Here is a 20,791-nt window from a genome sequence, read left to right as displayed (position 1 = left end):
GCAGTCACGAGAGCTGGATGAGGCGGACAGAGAGGCAGCCACTCGGCCCGTTCTAGAGACGTGAGGCCGGCGTTGACCATAGACAAGATCCAAGCCGCCTCGAGCTGGAGCCCGATCTGGCGGCGGACAGCAGCAAAATTGGCGGCCCCGTGGTGCGCGAAAGTCGCGGGCTTGTTCGGGAGCGAGCAGGAGGACGCCGACGAGGGGGATTGCAGAGCCAGCGCTGATCTGCGCGAGGATGATGCGGCCCGAGTTCCTGAGCGCCCTTTGCGGCGTGAGCGCCGCCTTCATCTCCGCGGCCGACGGCACGTTGAAGGCCGCGTCGAGGAGGTCGAGGAACGGATGCGACGCGTCGGTGTCGTCACCGGCGGCCGCGCCCGCCGCGGGGGACGCGCGACGCGGGTGAGGGGAGGGCCGAGGAGGGGGCACGGTGCCGCGGCGGGGGTTTCTGTCTCCGTCGCCATGGCTGCTGCTGCGCGGGGGACGGGCGCGCGGCGCGGATGAGGGGAGGCCGAGGCTGGAGGCAGCGGCGGCTGGAGGCGGAGAAGAGCCCAGGACGAGCCGCCCCTGCTCAGATCGAGCAGCAGAACGAGCTGCCCCTGCTCAGATCGAGAGGAGATCGAGCAGGACGAGGCGGCGGCAGAAGATTGGGACGAGGCAGGGGCTGGCACGAGGAGGAGCCGTTGCCTGACGGGAACAGGAAAAAAAATTGGATCGTGAGGACGAGTTGCGGCGTCCAGAGACCTAAACCTAGGCTCTAATACCATGTTAGGAAAGCAACTTATCTGTATTGAAGGCCCAAGGAGCATATATATATTACACATGACTTGCGGTGCAAGGAAAGTAAACATAGACTAATAAGGACTCCTAGACTAATACTAATAGACTAATAAGGACTCCTAGACTAATACTAATACTTCCTAACAAAAACTTGTGCAGAAAATCATAGTCCTCGACAACCGTCGGCAAAAGAAGCTCGACGGATAAGGCACGATGGACGTAGATCGACAATGCAAAAGAAGTCTAGAAAATCCTATAGAAAACAGCAAGGGCAAATAGGCCACAAAAGTTGCATAGAAAGGATCAGGACCAAAGAAAAGGCCGACGGACTAAGGTATGGTGGACTCGCATGGCATGAGAAAACACAAAATATCAACGAATTTGGTGGACGCAGCGGGAAAAAAAAGCTAAAAGCTAGGAAGCATACACGACACAAAGATGCAAAATCCATCGTGTATGCAGAAGACATTGTACTTTTTTTACGAGATCTGACAGAACCCGAAGCAGACGAGATCCAGCCTGACGAGCACCAGCAACGGATGAGGGCAGCAGCCGGTAGCAGCAGGTAGTAGCACGCCAGCAACATGTAGCAGCACACCAAATACCCCAATATCAAAAAAGGTCCCAGCAACTCGAGCGCGTTGACTCCATCCAGAGTTGAATCTGAGTTTACTTCGCGAGATTTGATTCAACCAATCGAGATGGCGCAGGCGATCGAGGCTCAGAGGGAGGGCGTGGAGGTGTACCACGGCGCGGCGCTGTGTGCGGAGAAGGCGGTGGAGCTGCTGGCCGAGACCAACATGCCGCTGGGCCTGCTGTCGCTGGCGGACATGGAGGAGGTGGACTAGAACCGCGCCACCGACTTCGTCTGGCTGCGCCAGAAGAAAGCACTCGCGCACACCTTCAAGCAGATCGGGCGGCAGGTCTCGTACGCCACCGAGGTGACGGCCTTCGTCGAGGACCGCAAGATGGCGGCTGGGGGCGCGAGATCTAGATGAGGCTGGGGGCGCGAGATCCAGATGAGGCGGCGGCGGCTGGAGGCGGCGGCCGCCGGCCGAGGCGAATATGGCGGCCGCGGCGCGCCAGGAGGCGCAGACGGCGCGGAAGCTGCGGAGCAGCGACGAGATCCAGCGGCTGGAGCAGGAACGGGAAAAAAAGTTGGATCGTGAGGACGAGTTGCGACGTCCGGAGACCTAAACCTAGGCTCTGATACCATGTTAGGAAAGCAACTTATCTGTATTGAAGGCCTAAGGGGCATATATATATATTACACATGACTTGAGGTGCAAGGAAAGTAAACATAGACTAATAAGGACTCCTAGACTAATACTAATAGACTAATAAGGACTCCTAGACTAATATTAATACTTCCTAACAAATATGACCAACAGAAGAAGCATTCAATTCTGCATCTCATGGTAACTCACCTTTCGTAGCCTTGAAGAACTGATAAGGCTCCAACCGGTAACTGCACAATAGGGTAGCCTTTCGCTCACCCATTTGCCCACCACTCAGGTTTGGTGTAGTGGTCAGATCTTCCAAACAGGCCTGACACTCAGCAGCTGAAATTCCAGGTAAACAGTCAGCATAACTGTACAGTTTGTATTTGCAGGCACGCTCATCACGATCCTTTTCTCCCGTGGCATGCCTTTGAGGAGAATCTGCTGCCTTTCTTGCCACGTCTGCAATAAGTGTACTGGCATCCTTCTTGAATGCCTTGCAGTAGGCAGGTATTGGGGGACCATCCGCCATAAGGTCTGACTTCCAATATCCAAGATGAATTTTGATGTTCTTCTCAGCGAACCAGAGACTGCACGTGTCATAGTAGATAGAAACACTCTTCCTGAATGTGCATACAACCCGGGCGTCCTGGAAGGCCCGAGTGAGACATCTCTCGCAGTCATACGCCTCTGTGTCACCATGACATCTTGCCAGAGCATGTATTCTGTCCTGGCTGGAACCAGCTATCTGCCTGTAAAACAAAGTGGGGGAAGAGGCGACCGCCTCGGGCAGCGTGGTGGACAGTTTTTCAAGGTTCTGCTGGTATTTGCTGGGCGCAGTGTAGTTGCCATCGTCACAGAGATAATCCCAATAGCCAGTCATCGGGCTTGCTGCTGTGACAGTGGTAAGAAGAACCAGTGCAACCATGACGGCATGACCTGAAAAAGATAGATGAGTACCAAGTTAGTGACATATGAAAAGTGATGCAGTTCAAGAAGCACAAACATGAACTCAACAAATTTAGCTAGTAATCTTGTGAAAATGAGATTTTCAGTCATTCCCTTATGCTGCTTTCTCAGTTTTATTCAAATAGATTCTAAATGATCTAGTTAAACTGGCAGTTTCCACAATATTCAGTTCAGTGAACAACATGATCACACTACATATAACTCCACTCTTCCAGAAACAATATTCTTGGCTATTTAAGAGGCAATAATAATAATAATAATATTCTTCCAAAGTGAGTCCTAATTCAGTTTTCCAACGATGCAAATTCTACAACTAAGCTTGCATTCTGCAGTATCTGCTTTGCTCTGCTCAAGTTGAGGACTGCTTTTGAAGACTGCAACTGATGTGGTTGTGTTAGTTCATCTGTGTTGTGTGAATGCATAATGGCTGAAGAATGTTTTGTCTGAAGAATGTTCATCTGTAGCAAGGAAATAATTAAATGTTTTGGCTGCATGGTAAATTGCATGCAGAATGTGACTTGTGTCATGAAATTGTATCCAGAGTAGCAACTGGCCGTTTTGGAGAGCAAAAATGAATGAAAAACAGGGAGGATGCTGCAGAACAGAAACAGAGGTGGGCTGGAAATGCATGCTGCTGCCTGTGCATGTGCGTTATTCAGTGTTAGTGCATGCAGAACTCTCCAACTGGGACTTGGATGACCAGAAGACAGACTCTGAAGGTATAAATGGTGCTGCAGTAGGTTGCATTCTGCTCCCTCTGTACCATAATAATTATAGTTGGGGAGAACTATAATTATTATGGTACAGAGGAAATACAAGTTTCAGTATCTGCACAGCATATAGGAGAACATAGACAACCTTCACAACTTTGTTTATTCGCAATGCCTGTAATTTTCCGAGCAATTCGTCATGTGCTAACAATTTTCCCAACCATTTGTTCTGTTTAATCAAATGGCTTCTTTTCCTTACTAATTACATATTGTTATTTTATATGGTATTCTGGAACTCGAGGAATTTTACTATGGTCACTTTAGACAACAAACTATATGATTATCCATGCATGCTTTCTACTATGATACTTAAACTACAGAATACAGGGTGGTCTTGCTCACCTCTATACATTTGCGTCCCCATTTTTTCCCTGCCCTGGTTCACAACCCTGCCTTAGTTCCCAGCCTTCGCCAAAGATCTGTCTGCAATTAAACAATGTTATAAAATGAGTCAAATAAAACTCTCTGATACCATGTGATAAAAAAATTAATCAAAATGATAATAAAAGACAACTCCTTTTGCACAAATACAGTAATAAATTAAAGTTGGCTGTTTACCCTGTTGTGTGCGTTAGTGGGCCTATCTGTTATGCTAACCATTTTCAGAGGTACCAATTATATCAAATTGATACCATGTGATAAAAATTTGTATCAAATTGATAATAAAAGACAACTGCTTTCCTCTATAATTACTATTTTGTTCTAAAAAGTGAGGTCTTAGAGCTCTTTTACAAGTATACCAATGGAGACATTCCTTTCTGGTTGACAAGTGTCTATGCCTTTTTATTATTAGCAACTTCTTTCTTTTATCATTTCAAACATTTGCAGTGCCAACCATTTCAATCAGACAACTCATGCTTTATTTGTGTTAAAGCATAAACGTGCACAAGGAGTTTGAGCTCACTTGTCCGTACACTCCTGTGCAGCCTATGTCCACCTCCTTCACCAGCTCCACCGAAAAATCTATCTGCAAATACATATAGGAAAATCAAACAAACTAAAACATCAAAGTCTAACTTCAACCAGCCAATTTGATTGAGGGAATCATTTTCGCATGATACATTTCTGTGCTTCCTCATTTCAATTCAATTCAATTGGTGGAGTTGCTGATATAAACCAGACTTGATTTGACGACCAAACAAGCTTATGATAATATGTAAATAATTCTTGTATTAAGAGAAATCATGCTTGTTAGGAATCAAGGGGAAAGCTAGTACACCTTCATAAGTTGCTAACACACACATCACCGTAGAAACCTCAGAAGGTCACAGAAATCATTAAAAATAATGACAGAACTATGAGCCTAAAATGCAAGACATTTCAGTATGCGGATTAACCCACACTTCGAAAAATGAAAGAGAAAAGGCCATGTTGTAAATAGTAGCAATTTCAAGTTCTCATGTGAATAGTGACTTTGGTTGTTATTCATAGTAGGATATATGCATTATTGTTTTTTAAGGTGGGAACAGAATCCAGATTTACAAATGATAGATACATCTTTTTGTCAATATTAGCATTTTTCCTAGAAACAAATCATGAGTTTTTGGGGTGCTACCATGCATGCGTTTTGAGCATTGTAGCACCTTAAGCACTAAGAGCGGCAAGTACCTTTTCAAGATAGCTTTGGAGTCATTTAGTGCCAATTTTGTAGAAAGTGGGAGAACAGGAAACAAGTTTGGTTTTGAACCCCTTATAAGCCATACAAAAAAATATTACAAGGAAAACTTGTATAGCATTGGTTAGCTAGAAATTTTGGCTCTACATATATAACATCAGAACTCTACTCAGTCCTTTTTCCTTGCCAATATCCAGACGTGTTACGGAAGTGTACTGAGGACAGGGTTTGGCTAAGCATGTATGTGTTCTCTAGTTTATGAGCTAGTCGAACAGCACCGAGAGCGTTTCTCGGAGTAAACTCCCATGTGAGCATGTGGAAAAACATTTGGCACTTGACAACAATTAGTCAAGCTAGCTCACCACTACTGGTCTGCAGCTAGTGTATGCCCCTCCCCCATGGTGACCTTTCTTGGAGAAGAATCGGTACCTGTGAAATCATTTTAAATCAGTGAAGCAAATACTTAGATCTTAACAAAAATGTACTGTATTTCGTATGAAAACAAGCTTTCTCGGAGACACAAATATGACTTCTATCAGCAAGGGAAATCTTGTCTGAATACTACAGCTTTCATGGCCCTTTTCCTGCTCTGTTTCTTGTTCTGATCCTGCCCGCTTGGGCATGTAAATAACTTTGTTCCTGCCTTTTTAATACAACAAGACGCAAAGCTTTTGCGCTTTCTCAAAAATTAAAACACTACAGTTTTCATGCCATCAATGCCAAGAAAAACTGCAATCATGGTGTCTAGTCATTTATTTAGCAGTATATATAGATTATAATAATTAGGTAATAGTGGTAGCATCTGAGGGACTATTAGGACACCTTTAGGAATTTCACGAACTTCGCTGGAACAAGGGGAAAGACGATAGAATGAAAAAGAAACTTGCTTGGAGGCCCAGTTTGCCAAAATAAAATGGCACACTCGAAGATAGGTTTATCTACTTAATTTCAGTATGAGCTATGAGCCTAGCATGAAAGAAATTTCAGTATCCAAATTTAACCCGTACTTTGGAAAACAAAAGAGAAATGGCCATGTTGTAGACAGTAGCACTTTCAAGTTCTCATGTGATTGGTGACTTTCTCTATTATTCATAGCAGGGTATGTAGTTTTGTAAGGTGTGAGTACAATTTAACTTTATGCATGAAAGATGCATCATCTATCAATATTGTCAATTTTTCCAAAAACAAATTATAAATTTTCAAGGTATTCAGGACAGGGTTTAGCTAAGAGGGTGTTTGGATCACTAGAGACTAGAGACTAGAGACTAGTAGTAGTCACCTTTAGTCAGTAAACCTCCAAACACCCCTGACTAATGGGTGACTAAAACTAGTTTAGTCCCTAGTCACCCCACCCCCAACTAAAAGTGACTAAAGTCTCTTCTCCAATTAATGGCTCATCCTCCCATGCTGGCACGCCAATGGAAGGGAGATAAATGAGAATAATTTAATACAGAGACATTTAATGCTGACTAGTAGTAGTCACCTTCCAAACAGGGCCTGACTAAAAACTTCTAGTCTGACTACTACTAGTCACATGACTAGAGAGTATCCAAACACCCTCTAAGCATTTCCCCCTGCATTTTGGTCACTACGTGTTATGTAGTTTGTGAATAGTCAAAACAGCACCGAAAGCGTTCCTCAGAATAAACACCCATGTGAGGAAAAACATTTAGCGCTTGAGAACCATTAGTCAAGCTAGCTCACCACTACTGGTCTGCAGCTAGTGTATGTGGACCGGATACCCTTGTTGGAGAAGAATCAGTACCTGCAAAATCATATTAAATTAGTGGACCGGACACTTTGATCTTTAATAGGGAGAGCTAAAGAGCAAAAATTTGAGGAGGCCAAATTTCATGCTCATTTGTCTGATATTTATCCTTTCAATTTAATGTGCAAGCTCACAATAGCAAAATATGTACTCCTATTTGATGAGCAAACAAGCTTTCTCGGAGACACAAATATGGCCTCTATGAGCAATAGAATCATGTCTGAATGCTACTACAGTTTTCATGCCATTGATCCTAACTATCAAGAAAAAACCCGCAATCATGGCCAGTCATTCACTTGGCAGTATATATAGCTTATATAGTAACTATGTAACAGTACCAGCATTTGAAATACTACTAGGACAATTTTAGGACTTTCACTGGGATAGGAGAAAAGGCGATATAATGGAAAAGAAAACTTGCTCGGAGGCCCAGTTTGTCATACTAAAATGTACTCGCTCTGTAAACTAATATAAAAGCGTTTAGATCACTACTTTACGGAGGGAGTAACACTCAAATATGGCCAGTCATTTTCCATCACAGTATCATATAGAAGTATAGAACACAAAAGATCGTTTTCCTTTACTGAGTTCTTCTTCTGGTATCTTGCTTTTGGTTCATATGTGGCATAAGAATGGCAGCCACAATCGAACACACCAGGTCATCCCACTATTCTCCATGGACTCCACATTATTGGTTCCAGACTCCTAGTAAGTAAAATCGCTCACCACATGTTCACGACAAATTAAAGACAAAAGCAATATTGACACAAAACTGATTGTGTATCCTGCATCCTTAAAGAGAAGCGATCCCATAAATAAATTATTGGAACCTGGGTTATGATATATATGAATATAGGACCATGGAACCACAAACACTGATAACACTGAACAAGGATAAATAAAACTAGTGACACAAGACCATTTTTCAAGGGCTAATATAGGGTAGACATTCAAGTTAGTTTGCTTCTTTTATATATAAGGAAAGAACTTACTCTCGCGTCATGTGCCGATACACACACACAATAAATTTAAAACATGAGAATAAAATTACAATAGAAATGTAGCCAAAAAGATGTATATTTATTCAATAAGGTTCTGATGAGGGTTTTTTTCTAAACGGATGAGGTGCGATGGAAGATTTTGTTGAGTAGAAATGTAAGTTAACACTTATAATACAAAAAAAATACCAAATAAAAGTCCAAGTCATTATGCATATGCATCGTATTATTTTAGTTGAATATTTGTAAATATTGAATTATCACGACCGGTTCAACTTCAAAAACAAATAGCATATTTACAAAGTTAACACCAAACAATACCACGACATTTGGTACGGCGGTAGATATTTTATTTCACATACCGCTTAGGTAACAGACTACAAGCAGAAGAAAGATTACACGAGACTATCAAATAAATTTGAGACCCCTGCTTAACTAACCATTTAATTGGATCATTGGCGATGTTATCGTCACTAGTCCAGAGCAATAGTGGCAGCTCACCTGCAGCAGCTGCTAACGAGCTGGCTTAAATGCGGCCAACTAAATAGACAAGCCTTGTTTTTATTTTTTTGCATATATAGAACTAAAAACTAATTTTGAACAATATATACAATAATAATTCATATGTTATAAAATAGAAAATGTTTGTATATTAGGAAAGATGTTCATGTTATTAATTTTGTGTTTTTATAGAAAATGCTTCATGTTATTTGAAAAAAGTAGGAAAAAGGAAGACGAAAAGAGAAACAAAAATAGAATTGAAGGAAAAATAACATATTGCTCTGGCCCCCACCGGTCATGTCACTCATGAGGCCACGGAGTTTACACCCACAAGATATAAATAATATTTTCCCTTTTGCATACATTTATCATTAAACAATTATGGCATTAAGAAGGGATCGTGGCTTGATTGTATGGTTTACGATTCAAAATATTGTCAATATTTGATTTAGCAACTTAGATTTACCTAAACAGTTATTAGAAAATAATCACAGATATAGCCTAATTGCCATACATGTGCACGAATTACGACGTGTTCTTGTTCCTCTAGAAATGACTCATATTTTTGAAAGAGTAAGAACTAACATGTGTATACTTGCTAGAATGGCGAGATGGATTTTTTATTTACTTATTTTCTGAAATATTTGAATCCTTGAGAACAGAATCAGCACGCATAAATATGACATACGGAAATTAAAGAACACATTTTTTTGAGATAAATTATTGAAGAAGAAATAAGAGAAGTAAAATACACGGAGCAAAAATCTGTAGGATTGAATGAGATTGGCCCTCTAGGCAGCTTCCAACACATTGGCTCATGGAGGAGTTCTTGGGCGTCACGCTTCTTGCCATTGCCTAGGATCGGCCCTGCCTCACACTTTTTGGCCTTTTTGCCATGGCCTGGGGTCGGCCCCGCCTCACACTTTTTGGCCTTTTTGCCATGGGCTAGGGTAGGCCCTGCCTCACACTTTTCGGCCTTTTTGCCATGGCCTAGGGTCGGCCCTGCCTCACACTTTTCGGCCTTTTTGCCATGGCCTAGGGTCGGCCCTGCTTCAGACACTTTCTGGCCTTTTGCCATGGCCTAGGGTCGGCCCTGCTTCAGACACCAGATGTAGCATCATTCGTTCAAGTGCAGCATCTATATACCTCTAAATGGAGTATAAATAATTACATCTCTTGTTCTTTTGCCAAGAATGGGCAAACATCACCACCAGGCATCAGTAAATAAAAATAAAATTAAAATACAACATATAGCATTGTGGGCTCCTCTACCTCGTCTCTTCTTCTTTTGCCAAGAACGGGCAAACACCATGGATGGGTGCACTCATGACTTGGGTGTCTCTTCTTCTTTTGCCAAGAACGGGCAAACGCCATGGGTGGGTGTAGTCAGCATGATTGGATGGGCGCATGAACGCCCATTGGATGGGCGCATGAACGCCCATCCCAAACAGCTTGCTCTCAAGAGGCATCCTTCATGGCAGCTGGCTGGACCATGGCGAAAGGTGCGGCGGCCTAGGACCCATCCATAGGATTGAGTGGAGGCTGCTGGCTGCTGTCACAGCATGCCGAAGCACCAGCATCGCCATTGGACATTATATTGATGATGACTTGCCTGCAATTTAGGAAGGCAAAGTTTCTGAACTAGCAAACAGAGAAAAAACTAAAGCTTGAGATCCAACTTGCACACCTTGCTGGTAGTGCTAGTGATGGTAAAGTCCAACCCATCAGCCCTTCAGAACCCTGTAAGTAAGGGCTGCTTATGGGCAGCCTAGGGCCCAGTGGCGGAGCTATGTGCAATGCTGAGGGGGCCACTGCCCCCTTGCTGGTAGTGTAGTGATGGTAAAGTTCAACCCATCAGCCCTTCAGAACCCTGTAAGAGGGCTGCCTATGGGGCCAGGGCGATAAGTGTGACAGGCTAGGGGCCAGTGGCGGAGCTATGTGCAATGCTGAGGGGGCCACTGCCCCCCCCCCCCCCCCCCCCCCCCCCTGCTGGTAGTGTAGCGATGGTAAAGTTCAACCCATCAGCCCTTCAGAACCCTGTAAGTAAGGGCTGACTATGGGCCAGGGCGATAAGTGTGACAGCCTAGGGGCCAGTGGCAGAGCTATGTGCAATGCTGAGGGGGCCGCTGCCCCCTGGTGGAGCATGACTGAACAATCTTCATCAAGTTCCGCCACTGAGTGGTGGAGCATGACTGAACAATCTTCATCAAGTTCCGCCACTGAGTTGTGGTGCATGACTGAACATTAATTGCCTGAAGTGAGAACAATGAAACTTGAGGCTCTTTGTTGTGGAGGAGATCGTCAACGACGTTGTCGCGATCCATTGCATGCATCCACCACACAGGCTCAAGAAAGCCGCCATGTTATTTGCAGAAGCAGATCGATGTGAGAACCGGAGCCTCACATGTGCTTGTTGATCCCTAATTTTGGATCTTGGTTTTTAATTCTGCTTGGTTTGTTTGAAACTACAGGTGTTGTGCCCGGGATTGACTTCCGCGAACTTAGACCTGAAGACTAAAAGATTGATGTGGTAAGATGACATTCAATTTGTTTAGTGATGTACTTGTTTGTTCTCTTTATTTGTGTCTTCCTCTTGTAGATGTGATCGTTGTTGTGATGAAGATATTTTCTTTTTGAAAAGATAGGAGTGTCTGTGATTTTTTGTTGATGTCTTTCGGTTTCGAGTATGGTTCTTGTAGCCTAGGAGTGATAATACTCGCAGGGAATGGGAAACAGACATGTAGTGTACATGTTTTAAATTATGAAATAGTTTCATTAAAACTAATCTATGACAGTGTTTGGTTCAGGTTGCTTCAAAAACTTCTAGAGTATGAAACATTATTGGGGTTCTGCATTTCTTGAGGACATTTAAATGTTTCTTGAAGGAAATGGACTACAAAGGAATATTTTAACTTGTTTCTTTTCTTCTGGCAGATTCTAACTTGCTTTAACATAAGATTCATGCCCATTATTAAAGGGACATTCTTATAATGCGATGTGAAACTATGTGTTTTCTTGTAAAGTTATCATGTGGCCTTTTTAGAGTTTGGATGAAGGGGAATAAAATTCATATCAATTTGCAGGTTTTAACAGTTATAAAATATAATTAATATATTATTGGTAAAACCAGTGCTTAAATTTATTCAAGAAAAACAAGCGGTCATGGAAATAGGGATGGAGGAGTAACATGCTTTTCCATTGTAAAAAGGACAACTCTTCATCCCCAAGAGAATATTCTTCTATTCATAGTACTGGACGGAAACCTTTGCTGAAGGCCATAGGAAGGTAGCTTTTTCAACAATAAGGTCAATCGCGGTAGCGAAAAGGGGAGGGCGGAGGGAATGCGGGCGTGTTTTGTTAGGACCCCGATAACGCACGAACGTTCGGGATTTGACGATGGCAAATCAAATGTTTTCAATGGCAATTTTAGTGACGCGAGCATTGTAACTCCGTGCTCAGTGTATTTTTTGCCAGAAAATTGCCGTGTGTGTCAACTAAACTTGCCATCCTCGCATCACTAAAACTGCCATCGAAAAAGTTCGATTTGTGATGGTCAAATCCTGAACGTTTGGGATTTATCATTTCCACTTTGTTAACATGCTGATGGAAATGGGTAGTGTGGAAACATATAACTTATTCTTGGGGACTATCTGTACTATATTTCTCCTTGATATGTTACTTTGGGACTGAAGGTTTATGTTAGGGTTTGGAGACAGTGCCAACTAAGGTATGCAACTATGACAGGGTAAAACATTTTTTACTTCCAAGATGATATCAACTGAAATATTTCTGTGGGCTGAAAACAGACAGGAAAAGGGGGGAACCTGACAGGGAAAGTATTTCCTATCGGTCGCCCGTCAGGAAAAGACGACAGGGATAGCTTGACAGGGAAATTCGCTTTTGCCTGTCAGTCGGGCTTATTGAAGAGTAAATGACAAAGGCATGCTAACTTATAGCAATCAAACCAGCAATGCTTCCACCCGTATTGAAGAGTAAATGCTTTGGAATCACTCATGCATTCGTGGCATGCTAGCTTGCCATGGGTACCCCACCCAGCAAACATACCAAAGGCGGGAAAGTCGTGGACTGACCATAGAAATGCCTCTTTCATTGGAAAGTTTACCTTGTGATAAGTATCCCATGTTTCAAGCCCCGCCCACAACTGCATCAGTTCATCAGCTAAAGGTTGCATTAGGACACTCAAATTTTTACCAGGATGTTCACGACCAGGCATAACAAGGCTAAGGAATAAATACTCTGGTTTCAAGAGAATACCAGGTGGAAGGTTTAATGGAGCTACAAAAACAGGCCAGCAAGTATATGTACCATCATTCAACTTGTATGGTGTAAAACCATCACCAGCTATGACAAGACGGATATTTCTACAATCTTCGGCAAATTCTGGGAAGTCCTTGTCATTCACCATCAATAGGGTGCCTTTAGGGGGGGGGGGGGGGGGGTATCTCAAGATTTCACCACTTCATGTGGGCCTTTATTAACGAAAAAGGCTTTCGCCCCGCTTTATATATAAAGCAACTATCAACAACAACCCGGACAAATGCACGCCACCACAACACACGCACACACCCAATGCAGGATACATAAGCGCTGAGCACAGCAACACCACCCCTAGCACTACAAGAGCAACCAGGGGTTTCAACCGTGAACACGCCATCACGAAGAAATGACCCGATCTGAGGATCAGAATTTTCCCTGGAGCAACACGAAAGGCAATGAGAGCCGCAACGACGCCTTCAAGAAGGGAACGAGCTTCGCCGCCGCCAATCCGTCCGCGGCCAACACTCACCGCCATCGAACGCCACACCCCGGCTACCATGCCGCCCACATGGCCATGGCCATCGGGCTGCACCAAGCCACTAGCTTTGCCCATGAGCACCGGGCTACCACCACCAGGCCGCTTCCCTAGCATCCAAGACCTTGACACCACCTCACCCGAGACCCGCCGCCACCCCAACCAAAGAGACGAGCGGAAAGGTCCTGCCTTTCGCACCCCTGGGCGGCCCCAGCACCAAGACCCAATAGGCTGGCCAAAACTGGCCTCCATCGACCCATCCTGCAGCACCGGGCACAAGACGAGCTCGGTCTTGTTGCATCGGGCGCGAGACAAGGTCAGACATGCAACAGCGAGACGAGGTCGGTCTTGTAGTACCGGGCACGAGAAGAGCGATGGACTGCAGCTGGGAGAGGGCCAACCCTTCAACGAAAGTAACCCGGACAACGAGGAGAGGGACCGAGGGCCGACACAAGCCGGCTACAGCCGAGCCGACGCCAGAAAATGGCAGCCGCCGCCGCATCCGACCTGCAAAGCTGCCGTGGAGCCACCCACGACCAGAGCAGCAGTCACACCGGACCACTACCAACCCGCCGCCCGACGAGCTCCAAGTGTCGAAGCCGCTGGGCACGCACCCGCGCGCCGCCTGTGAAGCAACGGCCGGAGGAGCCGCCCACGCCAGATCAGATTTGGCAAGACCACCGGCGCCTGGAGCACGCCCCGCCACCACCTCTGCCAAGCGCCCCCTCGACCAGCCAACGGCCATGGTGGAGCCGACCGCATGCAGCCCATTCCGCGCAACATCTTCGCGAGTGGATCAGACTCCTATCGTCCCACAAGCAACCACCCGATGGAGAATGACGGGCAGCCGCCGTGCCTGAGCCGAGCGCCAAGATGACGCCGCTCCGCCTCCTGAGGAAGAGGCTGCCGCCCCGCAAGCCGACCGTCGCTCCGCCAGGCCCTACGACGCCTCCTCACAAACGTCCATCCCGTACCAGACACCACGACGCGAGGAGAGTAATCAGGCCCCGCCACCACCCACGCCTGGCGGTGCCTCAGGGCAGTGGAGGGGGGAGGAGAGCCGGGAGAGGGGGAGGGGAGCTAGGGTTTCCCCCGGTCGCTCGCGGGAGCGACACGGAGGAGGGAGGACCCTTCACTCCCTGTATTTTCTTTCTTTTTCATGGGGCTTTACTCTGGTCTTCCTCGTAGTGAGATGTACAACAAATGTTACACTTCTCTTTATGCTCATTATCTTTATAGTACAACATGCTGTTATTCTTACACACATCAATCTTGACATAAGACATATCAAGGCCTTCTAAGAGTTTCTTAGATTGGTAGAAGTCCTTGGACAAGTTAGCACCCGGAGGCATAACCGCATAAGTTGATGGATGATTTGTAATACATCATCTTATTCTGCAATTGACATATTATACTGAGATTTCATTGCTAGCAAACGGGCTACTGCAGAGAGACGCGAGTGTGTTGTGTTCTCATGGACAATCTCATCAACACTGCTAACCATCCTATAGAAAGCCCTGGCAGAGGAGGTTGGATCTTGATCAATTGGTGGATCGTCAACTAACATATTGTCCAGCACCTATTGTTCTGTTATAACATTATTGGAGGCAGTAGGCTGGTGCGCCGGCGCCGCTGGACGTCCAGCCGGATCTGGGCCGCCGGACGTCCAGCCGGATCTGGGCGGAAGGGGATGGAGGAGCGGGGAGGACGGAGTCGGCCGGCCGTGTGCATCGGGACAGAGGAGGAAGGGAGACATGGAGGGGCAAGGCGGAGTGAAGAGGAGGGACGAGAGTACCTGGGGGCTGAGGGGGCGGCGTCGGCGGGTCGCCGGATCGGGCGGCGTCGGCTGCCAACCCTAGCTGCTGCAGCGTGTGTTGGCAATCGAGAGTGAACGGGCGTCCGGTTAGGCCATATACAACGGTGGTGAGTGCTTATCACTAGTGCTAAGAGAGTGTTGTGTCTCAAAATAAATCTTGTCTTAGCAACGGAGGGTGCTTTACATCGATGCTTCCTAGCGTCAGTTTCTTCAGCCGGTGAAGTGAAAAAGGCAGTTTTCTCTCCTAAGGCTGCGTTTGGAACGTTGTTTTTTGCTACCTTTATAACATTTTACACTTCTATTACACTGGCCTACAACCAAAATACATGTCAAGGAATGTATTTGCATTCCGCTTCCCAACCTCCGCTTGAATTGTTGTTTTTCTCCCACCCTTGTAAACTGGCTGCCATAGCCAAAAATTTCAAAAGTACAAACTTTCAACAACAGCAAAATTTCAGCAACACACAGTGCACTTTTAACAACATACCCAGATGCTCAGGACTCGTACGATACTGCAAAGGATCTCAACCACATCCAACCATACCCAGATGCTCCCCAAAACACAAACAAAGAGAAGCTCAGTCTGCGTTAAGATTTGCATATACATATGGACTGAAAATCCAAAAAACGCAAGGCTTGGCAGCCAGGGAAGCGATTTGACGAAAATTAAGGGCAGCACTTCAGCTCCACAAGTTTACTGAATCGCATCACGACTGAAAGCGTGCAACAATCATATCAAGTTCATGATGTTCGAGGCAAAAATCTATCATCACACCATAAAAGAGTTATATTTCAAGGTTTATCCGATATCATGGAAACTCTAAACATCCTCTTCTCCTGCATTAAAGCAGCTGATGACTTCCTGACTGTTCGAATTCACTCGTGCAGGGTGCCCACAATGTCGTCCTCTCTGTAAAGGAGGTACCTGAAAAATTTTAGGTGCATTAGAAGTAGATTAATGATTATGAAAACAAAGCTGGGAGAGTGCAGTGCTGCTTAAGTAGATTAATGATTATGAAAGGTGCCCAGGTGTTTTCAGGTGCCCAGAATTCACTCATGCAGGGTGCCCAAGGCTGCAATTTGCTGCTCTAACTACATCAAAATAAAAGTAGATTAATGATTATGAAAGGTCTACAAACTACAGTGATGCTTAAGTTAAGCCAGTATCCTTTTCTGGTATGTGACAAAGGTTAAGTTAAGCTGGGAAAGGAGCAAATACAATAGCTTGTTTTGGAGCTACCATATCCATCAAACAAAACATGGAAACTCTACCCATATCCATATGTTCTCGTTTATGTGAGCATTTTTTTCCCTGAAGGAGTACATGCACGTTGTGATTTCCTTCTCGTTTCTTATGTTTTTTTATTATTCTGAAGGAGATCAACTTGTACATGATGCACACAGCCTGATCTGGCAGCCAACAATAATAAATCTTCTGCTACTATCAGATTGTTAGGAGATGAAGTGCACCAAACTTATCTGCCAGTTGCCAGTACTGCATCTAGTATTTAGGTCAGATGTAGATTCAGTATAAACTAAAAGGAGTTTGGGCAAGATCTGGTGAGGCTTTTCCACACCATATTGATTAACATAACTGACCACCCAACTAGACTATGAATCCTCGATTCGTTGAAAAAAGAAAATCAGGATTCACAATCAAACCAACAAGAGAAGAACAAGAGACTCTCTATATTTAACCCTCTCTATATTTTTCCTTTATATACAGAACCGAACTTTAATTTCCCCGACTCATGTACGAGTAGCAACTAAACGCATTCCACTGTGGATTGAGCTGTGCTAGTTACAGAACAGTGTTGCCACTTGTGCTTATAGGTGGAATATCATAGAGACAGGGCAGGAATATATGTTGCTGCTTAATTTAATTTAATTTAGCATCAGATTCTGGAGATCAATTTTGCATCTTAATTTAATTTAGCATCAGATTCTGCGCTTCTAGTGAGGCTTTTTATCTGCATGTTTTCACGTCCAGCTGAACAACTGATCTTGATCAATGATAAGCACCCACCTCTACCAAAAAGTAAAGTAACACCTATTTTCTTCCGCATCATCCAGATTTGGAGCTAGTGAGATGTTGTAATGAATCTTTGAGAGGAGAGGGAGCAAGAACAATACCTATGATCAAAGCACCAGATTGATTGAAGGAATATCGCCAGGTGAAAACCGAGCTGCAAAGGAATACTCGCTGAAATAAGCCTTGGAAACTTATCTTTAGTGGGGAGAATAAATGCAGAAAACCAAGTTTTATGGGACTTACAAGTAGGAGGCTGAGGACTGATCTTGTCGACTTCCTTCTTTAACCACATACCCCGCAGTCTTGAGTTGTAACCGAGGAAAATCTCACAGTTTGCTGCATCTTTGAAAACATCAGAGGCAAAGATTTTCACCTCGTCGGGCACATCTTCCATATCATTCAAGATTTCCAAGCATTCTGTAATTGAGGGTTGTTTTCCTTGTTGTGACACTCTCTCCTTCTTAGTAGCTTGCTCTTTCTTGAAATTCACATACGCCATCATTGAATCTTCAAGGCGTTGTACAGATGTGGCACTTTTCTGTTTTTTGGGTCTCCTTCCTTTAGCACTTGATTCACTTATTTGTGGATGGTCTCCATCAGCATCTTCACTGCCAAATTCTTCCTCGTCACGGGCAGTGTTTTCTCTTTCAGCATCTCCATCAACATCATCCCATGCAGGAATATCATTGATGTCAATTATCGAAGGAGTCCTCATGCTGTCATCGCTTTGATCTCTTGTATTTCTCTTGCTGGAACTGGCAACCATCTTCTCCTTTGCTCCAAAGTTGCTACCTGATTTTGTGATAGTCGGAGGCTTCCTTGATGTGAGACAATGCCTTCCTTGAGCAATGTGCCCTTCATAGAGCACACCCAATGCCTCATACAAGGGGAACCTTTTTTCCTTCATACATTTTGAGCTTTGAATCCTCCTATATAATCAATAGAAAGGTTGAGCAAATCATGCATAGGCAAAGGAAAGTACATGCACTACAAGGAATAAAAACTTACCGCAATGATCTCCTCCCATTTTTCAGGTGTTGTGTTAATCACACATGCAACATCATTCCACGATATTCCAGAACGGTTGACTATGGACTTGATATTTTTGTAGTGCTTCTTCAGTTGAGCTTCCTTATCCTGGACCTGATCCTTGGTAAATCTTGCCTCTGGATATAAATTGTTCAATTCTTTAACAACTTGATTCCATCCTTCAGTAGTCCACCCATTTTGGCCACGATAATGAGATAGATTGTACTCTGTAAGTATCTCGACAAGACCTTTCTCATATCTTGCTGTCCACTTAGCCCTATTTTGCGTCATATTGAACCTATGACAATGTAACTTTAGCAATAAATCAACATCAAGCAACATAACTCAAACATTAAGAAATATAAGAATCTGAAAATGCAAAATCACATCAAGTAAGAATCTGAAAATGCAAAATCCTAATAACATAACTAAAATGTCATATTATATCTCAAATTCCACATCATTACAATAAATTACTTTGATAGAAATAAAAACTAAATTCATTAGCCAACAGATCTCTGTGACGATCTTTCTCTTAGAATTCTTTGATAGTACATGCACTACAAGGAATAAAAACTAAATTCATTAGCCAACAGATCTCCGTGACGATCTTTCTCTTAGAATTCTTTGATAGTCGATCCACATCCTGTTGGCAATTTCATCTCTCATGGAATTACCAAGGTCCCTTTGATTGCTTGAGGGTGTAGTCACATGTCGAGGTCTGTCATCTCCATCAGGAAGAGTGACAAATAAAAGGGGATCAATCTGCATTTGTTGTGTATCTAGCCATTGTTCATCACCTCTGTGACTCCGGATTATGTTGTGAAATACTGCTGCCGCCATAGGAATTTTGACTTGAGTGTCAATTGGGTAATGTGTGCCAACTTTTAAAATAGGGAATCACATTTTCCAGACACCAATCGTGCGCTCTATATGGTTCCGTAGGCGGGCATGCCTTAGATTGAAAAGTTCTTTCGGATTTTTTGGACGAGGACCACTTCTACCAAAATCTTGTAGATGATAACGGACTCCACGGTACGGAGCTAGAAACTGTGGCGTATTTGCGTAGCCTCCGTCAACCAAATAGTACTTGCCCGAAGGTACATGAAAACCAGATTGAATGGCAGATTTCAGTACTCCAACATCTGAGGCAGACCCCTCCCAACCAGCTGACACATAAACAAAGTTGAGATCGAAGTCACAGGCGACCATCACATTTTGGGAGAGGGTCCCCTTTCTATTCCTGTATGGAGCAGACTCATTGGATGCTATGGTCATGGGAACATGAGTCCCATCTATTGCCCCTATGCAATTATGCATTAAACAAGTTATGGTCACTATACGTGATACTAAGGGATGATATAAATCCTAAAGTACATATCAAGGGATGGCGTGTACCTCAAAGAAAGGCCAAAAGTGGGGATTTGTTGATATTTTCCAATGAGTATCTAGCGAACCATGCTTGATAAAGTCAAACGCCAATGAACTCATAGCGTTGAAGCATCCATTGATATGTCTATGCACCGTTTCCGGACTGTGCTGAAATCTATCAGTCAGCATACGATAACTCGCATTCCTGGAAAGCATGTACATAAACATCCCTAGTTGCTCTTCAACGCTGACTCCTTTTGAATTTCGTAGAAGTTTTCTAGATCTAAGATGGTCGCATAGAGCTTGGAAGATGTGGGATTCCATCCTAAGAATATCAAGGCACCGTTGAGGGTGGCCATCCAATATTTCTCGGATATACTTAGCTCCCGTAAGAATGGATGTGTTCATTGGATTTTTTTCTCTCCTAGAAGATATACAATATAATGTTGGGAAGACAAGAAACATCATCTCCTCCTCCTCCTCTTCTTCGGAATCAGTACATGACTCATATCCATCATCATGGTTACTCGTATCCATTATCTAGCGAGAAGAGATTACAAAATAAATACCTCAACTCTCCTTCAAAGTAAATACAACAGTGTATATAATCTATGTTATGACAATGAAAATAAAAGGATCACTAGCACATTAGTTTCTTGCCAAATGACCGAACCTGAATACTAAGAAGGAACTATGATTGTTATTAGCACACTAGTATTCAGATTCTTATATTTGTATTTTAATAGCACACTAGTATTCAGAACCTGAAACCTAGACCGATCCTAATAGCACACTAGTATTCAAATTGTCAGCAATTTACTAATAGCAGGTTCAATCTATAATATCATCACTAGCCATTCCTGGGGAATTTTTTTATGGTTGTACAACTACTCCATAATCACCGCTGAGCTTTTCTGAAAAGTAATGGAACTTTACAATTTATCATAATTGACTGTGAAACGTGTGCATTCAGGGAATTGGTACCCTATTGGATGGGCTATTCGGTACTGTGACTGGCTCTACTGTTTTTGTGTGAGTGCATCTGAGCTTTTACTCCAAGATTTTTCTGTTGTGGCATGCCTAATATTATGCAGAATATTTGGATGCAA

General features: G+C 43.9%; 1 protein-coding gene, 2 long non-coding RNA genes and 1 pseudogene across 3 annotated transcripts; 2 read left to right on the top strand and 2 right to left on the bottom strand.

The window, feature by feature from the left end:
- The first annotated feature begins 1,111 nt into the window (after positions 1-1,111).
- Positions 1,112-1,778, top strand: LOC123442767 (annotated as a pseudogene).
- Positions 1,779-2,177: 399 nt separating this feature from the next.
- On the bottom strand, positions 2,178-5,049 carry LOC123442766 (cysteine-rich receptor-like protein kinase 10). The gene is made up of 2 exons (XM_045118900.1): positions 4,644-5,049; positions 2,178-4,162 (listed from the first exon to the last, which is right to left on the bottom strand). The coding sequence occupies exon 2, from the start codon at positions 2,926-2,928 to the stop codon at positions 2,194-2,196; it is 735 nt and encodes a 244-aa protein (XP_044974835.1). The 5' UTR covers positions 2,929-4,162; positions 4,644-5,049; the 3' UTR covers positions 2,178-2,193.
- A 4,692-nt stretch (positions 5,050-9,741) lies between these two features.
- On the bottom strand, positions 9,742-17,309 carry LOC123442768. Its single transcript, XR_006630525.1, has 2 exons — positions 15,230-17,309; positions 9,742-10,233 (listed from the first exon to the last, which is right to left on the bottom strand). It is a non-coding gene; the product is annotated as an uncharacterized LOC123442768 (long non-coding RNA).
- On the top strand, positions 10,757-11,711 carry LOC123442769. Its single transcript, XR_006630526.1, has 2 exons — positions 10,757-11,006; positions 11,093-11,711. It is a non-coding gene; the product is annotated as an uncharacterized LOC123442769 (long non-coding RNA).
- Positions 17,310-20,791: the final 3,482 nt, after the last annotated feature.

The sequence above is a fragment of the Hordeum vulgare genome, chromosome 3H, assembly GCF_904849725.1.
Source record: "Hordeum vulgare subsp. vulgare chromosome 3H, MorexV3_pseudomolecules_assembly, whole genome shotgun sequence".
Classification (NCBI taxonomy): Eukaryota; Viridiplantae; Streptophyta; class Magnoliopsida; order Poales; family Poaceae; genus Hordeum; species Hordeum vulgare.
This window is presented reverse-complemented; position numbering and strand designations above follow the sequence as displayed.